General features: G+C 36.7%; 1 protein-coding gene across 4 annotated transcripts in view; it reads left to right on the forward strand.

Moving 5' to 3' along the window:
* ARHGAP15 (Rho GTPase activating protein 15) overlaps nucleotides 1-13,957 on the forward strand; it is a 332,778-nt gene that overhangs the window by 193,671 nt on the left and 125,150 nt on the right. For all 4 annotated transcript variants that reach the window (XM_035331541.1, XM_035331544.1, XM_035331542.1 and 1 more), the window contains 2 exons: nucleotides 2,007-2,129; nucleotides 10,985-11,083. In XM_035331541.1, coding sequence (XP_035187432.1) covers nucleotides 2,007-2,129; nucleotides 10,985-11,083 — 222 coding nt within the window. The remainder of the gene's footprint in view (nucleotides 1-2,006; nucleotides 2,130-10,984; nucleotides 11,084-13,957) is intronic.

Here is a 13,957-nt window from a genome sequence, read left to right on the forward strand (position 1 = left end):
TACATGTGAATTGATATGGACAGAATGACCCAAAGCAACAAGAGAGTCCCAAAACTAAACACAATTCACTTCACTGTTTCAAAGTACCATTAAGATGCAGAATTAGAAACATCCATTTGTTGTTCTTTTTATAGCACAGCCAAGTGACTTGGAATTTTAGCTTGTCCCTGCCAAGGATTGCTCAATTTCGAACAAAAAGTCCTCAACTATAATGTTAAAAAAGCACCAGCCATCAATTGAATGCTAATCTTTATATTCTATGATATATCACTCCAAGAATGCTACCATTAAAAAATGTGAATTCTATTTTTCATAAGTGATGGATTATTGTACCAAGCTGTGTATTTTCCAGTAAAGTGTCCTTTTATTTGTCCTGTGTGATTACTAGTTTGTGGAAGTATGTGTGGGGTCATTTTAGTGCTGTGGGAAAATGGAGCACTCTTCTGTTAAAATCAGTAGTGAAATCAGAAGCAAACTATGCTCTGATCATCATAGGCATGTGTTTAAATATTGCTTTCCTTAATTGGCTATGTTCTATTTACTTAAAATGAACAATTTGGCAAGTTTTTCTCCCTTGACAACAGCAAAGCGTAAACCATTTTATAAGTTTGGCTGTTAAAATCAGATTTGTAATGTAAACCACAATATTCCAGGGCTGTTACTGTTGCTTAACCAGTTATTTTAGCTTGCCATTGTTTTATAATTGTGCACCTTTAAACATTCTGGCTCTGTTTATACCTTATGCACAACTTTGTGCTACAAAATAGCCCAATAATTTTGATCGTAATTTGCTTTTTGAAAATCTCTTCCCCTGGATCCTCTACGCGGAGATCACTGCATTATAGGAGACATTCGTTTTGGGTAGGGGAGATGGGGGAGTATCTCTGTTACTGCAGCTACATGATCAAGGGCACTCCTTGGAAGTTCAACAGAAGGGACAATGGATCAGCACTTGCTAGATCAGCTTGTGGAGAATACTCAGCTTTGGTGGATTTTTAATTAATTAATTAATTTTCAAGAGAAAATGGGAAGCTATTCTCCCCTCTCTCACGTGGAGGTCCTTGCCAAGGGAAGCCGTACAGCTCTGGCTGCCCTGTTGTCCTGCTCAGCACTGGGGCAAGAGAGCCCAGGACAAGGGTCAGCTAGTCAAGGGTGCTGAGGCTCAGGTGGTTTGTCACAAATCTTTAAAAATCTGCTTCTTCAGGGAAACATTTGGAGCATGTCTCCTTATGGCATCTCAGTTTCTTCTGGAGCGTCCAGCCTTGAGTTTCTCCTTGCTACAAGCATGGCCTATTTGCTTAGCTGTGATGGTGCCCTGTAAGTACCTCAGCACAGAAGAAGTTAAATTTATGCCTTTGAAATTTCCTCTGGGGAGTTTTCTGCAGCTGGGTTCTATGTCTTTTTTGACACAGAGCAGGAATAAATTGAGCTCAAAATGTTTCTCAGTTTGGTAAATGCCTAAATATAATAAAATATAATCATTAGGACGGGAATACTTTTCTTTCCATAAATTAATGCATCTTGCACACATTTCATGGCATGCAGCCATGTTTTCTATAACTGCATTAAATATATATATAACGCTTAATCCATCTTGGCAAGAGAACTCAGTCCTTCACTAGTGGTGTAACCATCCATCCCTTCTCATAGCGAGCAGTGTATAGCTAATAGTGCATAGCGCACTTTGAGTCTGAACTTTTAGTTGAAAAATCATCCATGTGAAACTTGTGGGATTCCAGAACATTTCATGAGTAAACTGGTAGCCATCCAAATACTTATAGGCAATAAATAATGCAACTTTGTGACTAACCAGCAGAGTGAACTCATCACGTTTATTCACAAAAATATTAATCAGATGCTCTGTACTATCCAACCAGCTACACTCCTGACCTACGGCATGACTTTATTAGGGTGGTTTGGGCCATTGTTTTCCAAGGACATTTGAGCAAACTATTACTACTTAAAAATAAAATTTCACTGAAGATTTTTATTTTGTTTTCCTTTAGTTTTCAGATTGAACTACAGTGCTTCTGACTCAAATGACAGAAACCGAGTTAAGAGCAGATTAAAGAAGTTTATCTCTCGAAGACCCTCCTTGAAAACGTTGCAAGAAAAGGGGCTAATTAAAGGTGTGTTCTCTTTTATACTTTTTGGAGTAAAAAGTAAAAATTGACGTACTAATTTTCCTCTTTCATTCTCAGCTAAAAACATATGTGCATTAGACAAATACTTCTTAGATATGGTTTTGTTGCTGTTTCTTGGAAAATTTAGACAGCTGAACCGTAAAGAAAAAAAAATCAGCATATGGTTCCCTGTACCTCTGTGCTAACTGACTGCTTCTTCAATTTTTTTTTTGCTTTCCTGTGCATGTGGTAGAAGCCCCTCCACTTAGTACAGTCACTCACCATGCACCATGCAAATCAACATACTGCACCACTCCATTTCTTTTTAAGAAGAGAATGCTGATATAGTTTGGTATTTAAAATAAGCAATGGGAACCTCAGATGCTCTGCTGGCTAATTTGTTTTCTAGGGTAGGCTGGAATACTTTCTGCTGTCTTCTCATTATTTTTCTAACTTGCCAAAAAAAATACATTTTTAACAATTTTAAATATGTGCCAGTGAATAATAAATACTTTGAATCTGTGATTTTTTCCTGTTCCAGTTTCTTGCTAAGTTGGTCAGACATCACTTTCACATATCCTTAAAAAATGGCTTCCCTGATAAAAAGTGTTTCCTAGATTATCCAAGAAGTATTTTCCTAAGAAGCTGGTAGTTAACTTGAAGGCAGTAGCGTGCTGACCACTAATAATCAAGTAAACCCATGTTTTCAAATATTGTCTGGAATGATGCTTTAAAAATTTACGCACTCCCAAATTATTATGTGTGAAACCCACAACTGCACATGCAAATTGACTAGAAAAAGGCATTTTGCCAGCAGCCCCTGTCAGTCTCTGGAGTGTGAGCTTTCCAGTGGTGCGTCAAAAATGGCAAAGGGTGTTGCTAGTATGTATTAAACTTGTCTGTCCTGAGCCAAGAGATTGACCCCAGCCAGCACAAGCAGAAGCAGCCACAAGAGTTAAACACCAGCTGGGCCCATGTCTGAAGAGAAAGAGGAGATTTTATGAATTAACTTTGTATGTTTTAGATACATGGAAAAATGTTCAGCACAATGTTTCTTCCTCTAAGGAAGTCTTCAATATATGAAACAATTATGTGCCTTAATGGTGGGCTTCTGCTTCTAGCTTGCACAGGCACTTTAAAAATTGTCATAGATACACACGTGTGTGTGTTCACACTCTCACACACCAAACTTTCAGGATCTGTCCTTAAACATTCATAGTGTTTGATTTCAATGCATAGAAGGGTTTTGCCTCTTTGAAGTAGCCTGTGGGTTTAGGGTGGGATTTTAATGCATCATATTAGTTTGTTTCAGTTATTACAGTAATAGAGTAGTAATTTATAGTCTTTTAATTTCTGGATTTAAGGGTGTTTTTTTTTTTAGTTTAATAAAGTGTGGCTGATGAATCTCCTGCGGTGTTACATACGGATCAGATGTGATCCCTGCTAACAAATCCAGATTCATTAGCATAACTCAAATCCATCCTCTAATATATCTCTCTAGGAAAGCCAGATGCATTTGGTTTTGGCTACACTTGCATTAAGCTCTTGATTCATAAACATAGCTTGGTTCTACCTGGGATGCTCTTCTATGGAAAAATAAGATGCATGATTTGGGGCACAGGAACTCAGGGTCAGTACCCAGCACAATTTTATTACCAAACTAATGTTACCGTAAAGAAAACATGTTAGTTATCTACCATGCAGTTTCATTAGGATTAGGTTTTGGCCATGCAAATGAGGCAGGATTCGTTAACAGGGCTTAATTCCAATCTACGGTAAGTCTATGTGAAATGCACATTTGATAAGGTTCCTTCATTGTCTTCACCAGAGTTTATCCCTTAATCTGTTAAAATGTTATGAAAATGCAGTTGCAGTGCTTATACATAGACCACTTTTAAATGTTAATTTTTAGGCTCACATTAGAATATTTTTAAATCACAAAATGCAACCATCCAGATTAAAAATTAAAAGCCTGCCAAATTTTGTATTATAAAATGCATCTATTTATTTTTCTAAAGGTGAATGAAATGGTTGCAGAAACCTCTCAAAACTATTTATTTGCTTGTTTCTTCAGGGAAAAAAATGTTAACCAATTTTTACAAGAGCAAAATTCCTCCAGCTCTGAGAACACACATACTAACTTTTATCCCATAGGGAAATGCTTCTGTCAGAATTGTAAATCCCTTAAAATAGGGGCTCATAATAAAAGTGTGTCTAAAGCCTTGCAGGACATCTTGGTACCGAATTTCTGACAAAGAACTGTTCTGTGTGCTAGTGAAGAATTGATATAAATATCTACAAAGCGTGTGGTGTTAATTACTCCAAAGCAGTGGCACTGTAGGTGCTGTGAAAACCTTCACTTTTCATCAAGTGCTATTCATATTTGCCAGGGGCACTATAAAGCTCTCAAATCTATATTGATTTTTTACATTGTATGTCACATTGGAACCAAAACTCCAATAAATTTAACACGTAAATTATAGTCATGAGTAAATACATTTTAAGGTGGTAAGTTCACTTAAACACAGTTCTGTGAGCTGTTAGTCACTGATGTGTACACACTTGGCCAGAAGACTCGACACATTTCTCTGCATTAACCAAATTTGGGAATACAGGCTTCAAAATTAAATAGCAGTTTGATCTCCTGGGGTACTTTGTTCTGCCAACAGTATTATCAGAAAATCTAGAAATTATGTGATTGTCATTTAACTCTTAGCAAAACTTTTTTCATGTAGGATGTAGGAAATATCTGTAGTAAAATAAAGTATGTTTTGGCCGATGAAGAATAAGGAATAGGAGGATGATAATCAAACAAGAGAATGCAACCAGGGTGTAAAAGTTGGTTGTATGGTAATCTGAGAATTAACTGCTGCTTTATATGACACTTGTTGCAATGGGCTGGTGCATGGGGCTTTTCATGCTCCAGTGAGAAATCCCATGAAGACTGTCAGCCCTCATGGTTCCGTCTCGTTGCTACTTACACAAAATATCTATGTAATAGAAGAATTTTGAATCGTTTCTGTGTAACATGTATGGGGCTATACGCACACTTTGGTTTGTGTATTTCCACACATGCACACAAACCTAGAAAGAGCAAATAGGCATGTCTCAGGCCTGCCATTTTAACAGTGTTATTTCAAGAATAACTGTGTTCAAATTTATATGCTAGGGCAGATCCTTGGGATTGAAATATTCTCAGAATTTACAGAATCTGCACTAATAAGCTAGAAAAATAATATATAAATCTTCCCTTTTAGAACTACTTTATAATTGAACTTTGATCTTTATGTTTGAGCTTTGTCATGATTTAATATTGCCCCAAATGAATTGCCAACCTTCAACTTGATATTGCCCTGCTAACCTCCTGATTTCTGAGCTTCTCTAGTCCAGAAAAAAAAAAAAAATGCTTCAATGAAACTGTGATTTTAAAGCTATGGTGGTTATGTTGGCAATATACTATTACAAAATTCTCTTTCATCAAATGTCGAAAAATAAAGGAAAAGTAAAAGAAAAAAGCATGAGTAACAACATAAATGATGCTATGGGAAATGAGGAAAATGCAGCTGGCAAGTTACCTAGTTTTGTTGTTGTTGTTTTATTATTTCAAAGGGTAGACGCTGAAGGAACTTCATGGAACTTGTTTTGTAAGTTAAGGCAAAAAAACTAAACAGTATAAAAATTGGAATTGTTACAACTTTTTCAAGATGAATCTAAAAGCCATTCAATTGCTGGTGAAAGGAACTAGCTGTGATTTGGCTTGATAGCCTCTAGTACAAGGCTGAGCATATGTTGGTGGTTGTGCAGATAACAGCACAAAGATCACGAATTATTTTATTTCTAGACGAGGGAAAACATCCTAATTGTTTCACATGTCCCAGTGGACCTTGGAGTAATACAACGTAGGGAGTGCAATGCTCAAGAGAAGTCCAAAGGTTTAGATTAAGACTTATTTGGGGGCGTGTTTTGTAATTCTTCTGCATTATAAATAAATTTAGCAACTGTTTTGGTGCCCATAATAACCTAGGAAAAGCTAGGAAATGTTTAATTTGACTTGTGGGGACAGTGGGTCACAAGGATGTTTCTTTCTTTGACCGCTACCCAGACTTTCTGAAGTACGTTTTCCAAACCCTCTCGATGGCCTAACACTGGACAAAGTGATGTTTCCATTGACGCTGCTCTACTCATGACACGATGGTCAGAAATCATTCAGATAATTTTAAAATATCTCATTTTTGAGACCTGCTTTGAGCAGGAGTACAGCAGCCTCGCTCTCTTTGAATTCAAATGAACTCTTGTCTCCAGTTAAACACCATAATTTCTTAAGAGACCAGTGTCTACAGTACTCTATTTTTCTGAGAATGTGAAACAAATCTGGTAGCTCATATGCCACTTAACAGTAACTGCTCACAAATGTAATTTTTTTTTTAATTGATGACCACCACAGATCAACGTTATGTAATAAATCTCCATGTTAAAAGGACTGGCAAGACTCCCAGCTAGCATAAATCAGGGGAGCTCCATTGACAACCTTGCTGACTTCAGTCAGCTGAGAATCTGGCCCACTTACTGTAAAAGCATTGTGGCATTATTCGGAGCCCCCGTCGGTGATGAGCATCATTTTAGTGTCTGACTTGGTATTTTAAGTCTACACATGGAGCAGGGAGAAGTAACCTTTCAGAATGTGGCACTTCCAACCACCTTCCTTCCCTCTCCAAAACAATTCTCTGCTGTGGTGCCTGCTGTTCTGTCTCCATCCCTGCACATTCCTCGTGTTTTGCCCTTTCCTTCTTTTTTCCCCTTTTTCCTGCCACTGCTCAAACATACCAAGAAGACCAACAACTAAGATGTTGATACAAAGCTCTTGGTAGCCCAGCAGTTCTAATCCAGATGTAGCAGAGTTAACCCCACGGATATTAGCTCCTTGAAAGCGGTGAATTCCATTACATAGGTATAATTCATGCTTTTAAAAACTTGGGCATGACACCATTATGCCTCCTCTTGCGTCAGAATTTGAGCTTCTGCCCGAGAATTCAGGATGCTAGCGATTCCCTTCCCTGTTTTTTTTAAATGAAAAATACCGGGATATGAATTCCTTCTCAGTGTGGCCACATCTCATCCATAGACACCAAAAACAGTTAAACAATGGCATTGTCAGGGAGGATGTGGCTTTTGTGATTTTGTTTTAATTGTTTCTTTTCCAGAAGTATTGTCTCCCATAGACTGGATTTCTGCAGCTCAGGATTAGTGGCTTTGCTGTAGCCTGTGAAAGCTACTCAGAAAGAGCAGCTCTGTCAGACTCAGGGAGAACTTGAAGCTCACCAGAACGAGCAATTCATTGCAGCTGTAATCATCATTTTATATTATACAACTTGCGAATGTCCATTCTCTGCTCTTCTGGTGTCTCATTTTATATCCATGTGCAAAGCTGTCACACACCCCACCATCTTAAATAGAAGGTTTAAAGCACAGATAGCAGGGATGTGTAATGTAAACCATACCACCAAACATATTATGAATATATTGCTCTTCTTAAAAATGCTTGTTGGTTTTTCATACTACAGTATTGACTAACTGTCTGTGTTTGATGTATGGTTTACCAGCCTGATGTAGACTTATGGTTAGAGCTTAACTTGTTAGTTCTGCTTTTGCAGCCAATTCAGAATAACTACAGATGCCCCAAGATATTAAAATTGACTGCTCAAATGGACTCAGTGTGGGAGTTTCATTGGTTTTAAATTGATAACAGCTGAAAGAGTGAATGATTAAAGCTGTATATGGGCATAGTATGCAGCTCCTTTGTACAAGCTCTTGTGAACAGAATCCACTGTATGGGAATTGCCTTTGTTCTAATAAAAGATATTTCTGAACAATTGTTAGTTTAAATTTTTAAATGATGAAACAAGAACATTTCAGGAGCCTATAGAGGAAATAATTCCTGAGAAACTGGAATAACTCTGAGAAGATAAAGTGGATTTCTATTCAGAGGGGAGCATTTAAAGTTAAGTAGCATTCCATAAGGTGGTAATTGTGTCTATTTCCCAGGCATTTGAGTTAAATAAGCTGGATAGGAAACATAAACTGTCATAACAGGAGGTTAGGAGTGTTGTGTACATCTTTTTTTTTTTTTTTTTTTTTTTTTTAAGTCATAAAAATGAAGTTTTGGAGAACCTTATCTCAAATAAATCAAACAAGGGCTTTTTTGCTTCTTTTATTCCTTTGGGAGCAGTTCTTATTTTTTGAAAATATGTTCTGGATAGTTTCTCCTTAGATGCAATTTAATATATATATACCTATAAAAGAGTAAGAAACCAAAATAAACCAAAATTTATATCTTAGTTACACATAAATCTAGTGAAAAAAAAAATAGCATTCATAAAATGTCTTGTTTTTAAAATTCTGCACAAATATTAAATAAGTTTTGCTCAACTATCCTTGTTACCTCTGAGTGTAAATTTGGCAGTGTAACTCCTGCCATTCCCATGTTTATGTACAGAAACAGATCCAGGAAAAAATAAATTGACCAGCAATAGTCATGGAGTTTACACCCAGAATTCAGAATATTTGTGTGACTTATTAGATCAAGTACTTCTAAAAATTCATGAATTTCTAGGAGGAAAACAACCCCCCCAGCAAAAACAAACACAAAAAACACAACAAGCTATTCTGTGTCATTGTTTTACCAAAGTGTCTTTTGATGACTGGTGCCTATTTTCTGAAGAAAAGGTGTTTATAACCTTAACTGTAAAATACAGAATGTAACTCTATCTGTAAACTGAAAAGTACATAAAACAACATTAAACTATTTGCTGTAGAAGATGCAAGTCCAAATCCAGAAAATCCACATCCAGAAAAGGGGTGATGGCTGAGGTGAGAATTGCAAAACAGTCTCCAGCCTTTTCAAAATTCCCTCCCAAGAACAGTGAGTATTCTGCATTCATACTGCAGACTGAAAGAGTAACAACAAAATCCTGCAAGTTGGTTATAAAGCAGTTATGGCACAGAAGAGAAGTTGCTGAACATCCTTGCATTAATTCCCATTCAGTTCTTCACATACTGGCCATCTAAACCCGGTGTAGTTTCTTGACTGTTTTATTCCTGAAATTGTTTACAAGTGTCATTGTCAAGCAAATAAGATATATTTTTACTTCTTTTTAACATAATTTACATTGGAGAACATTCCATATTATGCAAAGAATTTGACAGGTCTTTGCTAAAATTTTAAAAAACAATTAAGATGTCAAAAGAGGAAGTGCTAGTACATTTTAATCATAAATCTCTGTATATATAATTACCACTGAAGGCAGCTATAAATGTTTTATGAAGAAAATGCAACCAGACTGTGCTTTGTCAGAAACATAACCCCAAAACATGTAACAGACTGTTCGCTAATGCTTAACGCCACACATGCACACAACCTTCTTCGGTGTAGTTCTGCGAACCCAGTCCTCCATCCCTTCTGCAGCTGAAACTCTGGCTAGCTTAAATTCAGGCTTGCTTTGAAATACTCTACCAGAATGCAGATCACACACATTGCCAGGTACTGCAATAGGCTTCCCTGATGCATGTCAAGAAGCACAAAGCTCCTGCCAGACCATCCCATGCACCCTGTCTTGCTTCCCAGCTTGTTCCTTAGTCTGAGGTATTAGGAAAAAGGCAGTCAAGCTACGAAAGAGTCCAGGCTTAGCAAGAAATAACAGTGGTTAATGATAAGAAGGCGAAGCTAATGTCATTGCAAAGCAGAAAAAGAGCAAACAGCATTTGGACTGGTGGTGAGAAAAAGTTGTGCTGCTTTGAGGAAGAACCTTTCAAACTGATTGGGGTGGGAGGTAGCGGAACTGACTGTGGAGAAAGTCTCCTGGTGCCACAGAAACTCTCGAGGGCTGCAGGCTCTCGAGGACTGAGCATGCTTGTTGGCTCTGCTCTGCAGAGCCCAGCCTTGTGCCAGCACCCCTCAGCTGTCTTTACAAACATTTTTGAAAGCCTCTACTCCAGTTTCCAAAGTGTAGTACGCTGTTGAAATGCTATATGGAGACTGTCTCTTTGGATAAATGATGGGAGTACAGTCCTATTGTTTCAGCATTTAACTGGCTCTTATTGAATAGTTTTGTTCATCTGTTTGATGCATTTTGATTTTAGCTGACAACATCCCCATTACTGATTGTTCTTTACGTAATTTCTCAAATATATAGAGTGGAAATTAGGTGGAGGAAGCTAATTAGTAATCTGAAGAGTTTAACTGGGTTATACTGATGTTTTAAGAGGAACATTCTGTTTATCAAAACTTTAACATCATAAAAATTTAAAATGTAGCATTATCGGGCTAAATGCTTATTTGTCAAGGAAAAAACACAAATCACAAGTTAAACTTGGTGTAACATATGCCATCCTCATCAAAATATGTTTAGCACCTTCATTTTTCAAGCAGGTAATTTGATGATTAAAACCTGCAGGGAAGATGAGGTGAAATTGTAGTCTGAGTCCTAATGATGCAAGGTAATGAAGCCCTTGCACCCACATGGTAGTTTATGGCACATCCAAACAAACTCAGAGACCATGGACTACAAGCTTTAGAAAGGTCAAGGTACAAATGACAACTGAAGCTTCAGCCCAGGGTAAGGGCCTGAGTCCTGAGGCGAGCAAGTACTGAGAAGTCTGCGCTCAGGGCAGAAGGTAAGGAACAGTAGGACTCAGACAGGACTTGTCTCCAACTTTGTCGGCCCATCTCCCATATTGAGTTTTTAATTGATATGCAAGCTTGGAAAAGACTAACTAAATAAATAAAATATTACTAATAATATGCTTTAATGCATTTTCCTGTGTTGTTTTCTCTCTCTTTTTTTTTTTTTTTTTTCCAAATGCAGATCAAATTTTTGGCTCCCATTTGCACTTGGTATGTGAGCATGAGAATTCTACAGTCCCCCAATTTGTAAGACTGTGTATAAAAGCTGTTGAAAGAAGAGGTGAGTTATTAATGTTTCATACTATTTTTTGTTTCTCTGTTAGTAATCAAAAGTTTAACCTTGTAACTCTGCTTGAATTGCCAGAGTAGGCAGGCAGTTCAATTTATAATATAGTTATGGACTGAACTATACCCCACGCTATATCTTCATTTCCTTTATGCAGTAAGACATTAATAAAACCCATTTGTGCTGATTATTCCTTATATTTTGTTTGACATGTTGTTGTTTTAGTCTTTCTCTGGGTAAGCAAATGCTAAAAATCAATAAAATGTCAGCAACTTTCATCCTGAAATCTCTGGTGAAAGTAATGCCAATACTTTTTCCTAAGTCCTGAATTGTATTCAACGTAAATTAATGTTATTCTAGTGCAACCACATATATATTTTTAACTGTGTACAGGTACCTATTTTTTACTGTTATTTTGAAAAGCCATGATACTCTGAGATTATTGGATTATTCATCCTCATTAAAAGTTTTGATTTATTTAATAAGAAAGATTTTCATAGTAGAAAAAGATGTGCTTAACACCATTGCCTGCCTTCCTTTCTTTCAAGTGTATCTTCTCTCACTGAAGGTCATTTTCTTTGGAAGGTACATGCGGTAGATGCAGAATCTTAAAATGTATTGTATAAAAATGTGAGGCTTCATCACCATCTGTTACAAGTTTACAACTTGTTCCAGGGATCTGGGGAAACATATATCTTGCAAAAGATAGAAAATTTATTTTCAGAATAAGGCTGGGTGAACCCATTGTCACTGTCATATACTGGAGTCTCAGAACAAGAGAACCAATGGAAAATAAATAGATATTTAGACTGTTAACCACAAAGGAAAAGGCTATTTTAATTCCATCATTGTTACCTGGTTTTATAGTGAAAGGTGCAATAAAAATACCCCGGAGTTTCAAACTCTGGGAAATTCATGCCTTAATTATCCAGCAAAGAGAGCACTGGGATATTATTATTCCCAGAATGATTGGCAGGAAGTCAGAGACTAACAAACTGGAGACTGTTCGGTAGGGGGAGATAGTAGCATTGGTTTTTTTGGAGGAAGGCTGGAGGCTGGTTGAAAGAGAGAGACAAAGAAAGGAGATACATGTGTGAAGTGACTATTAATAGAGGAGGAATTGCAAGGAGACATTCAGAACTTGAAAAAGAAAGGCAGAGATTACAGTAGAAAAATGCCACGCCATGCAGAACATGTCTAATTGACTGCTTGGTTGTGATCTTAGCACAGGTTCTCCAAAAGATGCACTAGATATTTCATAGATGATTTGTGGTATCTGACCACTCCTCCAGGAGAAGCGAGGCCAAAGGTCTCTGCACTGCTGAACCGTAATAGAAAAATCCAAGGAACCTAATTAGATGTTTATTGTCTGTGTGAAATGTACAAGGAAGAAAATGAAAATATCACCATTTCTTCAGAGGAATCCATCCTTTGGAGTATTACGCTTTTGTTCATGTTGTTTCTCTCAAAGTTGCTGTAACTTGGAGAAAGTCTATCCCTTTTAGTTAGTCTAGCATGTAAATAAAAGCTAATCATGTGGCGTGAGTTAAAAATTTAATTTTATCGCTGTATTTATGAGTTTATATTTGATATACAGTTTTTCTATTATCGTTTTCTTGGATTAAGATGCTTGCATTTACTCACATTCTATTTACTCAAAGTGTTGTTTTTACTAAGTTCTGGCATAAACTATCTCAGGACAGCAGTAATTTATGTGAAGCTAAGTCCAATGTTTATGCAAGCTTCTGATGACATTTTATACCGGGGTTGGTATTAGGAAGCAGTATGTGGAGGTGCCAAGTCTCCCGGCATGGCTGAGACTCAACAGATCTGAAGCCCTCCTCTTAATGGCCAGATACGCCTCCAGCCAAGATACTCAACTGCAGAGTCATGGGAAATACTTATGTACCAATTATGGGAAAGGCACATTTAATGAAAACTGTATGTTTACTTTCATAGTCTTAGTAAGATGGCCTAAATACTTAGTACAGCTGGCATATTGGCTGTTGTAGAAAAGCTTTTTTTTTTTTTTTTTTCCTGAAGTTGCTATTTTTTTTTTTTGTATTTAGAAAACATATCATCTACATACTGTAACTGTACCAAAAATGTTACTTTTGTGCTTCATTAAAGATAAAGGATTATCAGGAAAAAAGATCTGAGGAGACTAACCCTAAATGTTGCTTACAAAACTTTCATACTTTGTTGTATGGCTGTATTCTTATTTATGAAGTCATGTTTTTAGTTATTGTTTACCTATCCATTTTCGTTCTTTTTTTCTGTGTGTGATGTTTTTTTTAAATGTTATCACTGTGCACAGACAGTCTAGTGGTGATCTGAATAAACCATATTAATTAGTACATTTTCCCGTGTAGATGACGTTACATACAATAGCTAACTGCAGTAATGTTCTTCCACAGATTAAAAATGTAGAGGGTGTCATTAACTGTTGGCAAGATTTCCTGTTTAGTTACACTATTTTTAAATGAATATCTACATTGAAATCAGAGGAATTATTCTGATTTTTTTTTCCTGCAACTTAGATCAGATTTTGGTTGTTTGCCCCCTAGGCTATTGTTTGCTCATTCACCACTTCAGGACAGAGGTGCTTTATAAGGTCTGGTCTAATTCTCACTCCATAATGCATATTTATCTGTCCAACACAGATTCACTTGTTCAAGAGTGAATTCCATGTTTTCAGCCTCTTTTTGTAGTTATTAAAATAGAACAGGGAAGCAAAGGGTCTTTATACATTCAATCAGCCATCTTTCAGAGCTGGCAGTGGAGTTTTAGATAGATAGTAATTAAAAATATTCCCATTCTTGTAAACTTGCAAGGCAATTGTCACTTTTTTTTTTTTTTTTTTTTTTT

The sequence above is a fragment of the Oxyura jamaicensis genome, chromosome 7 (genome assembly GCF_011077185.1).
Source record: "Oxyura jamaicensis isolate SHBP4307 breed ruddy duck chromosome 7, BPBGC_Ojam_1.0, whole genome shotgun sequence".
Lineage (NCBI taxonomy): Eukaryota > Metazoa > Chordata > Aves > Anseriformes > Anatidae > Oxyura > Oxyura jamaicensis.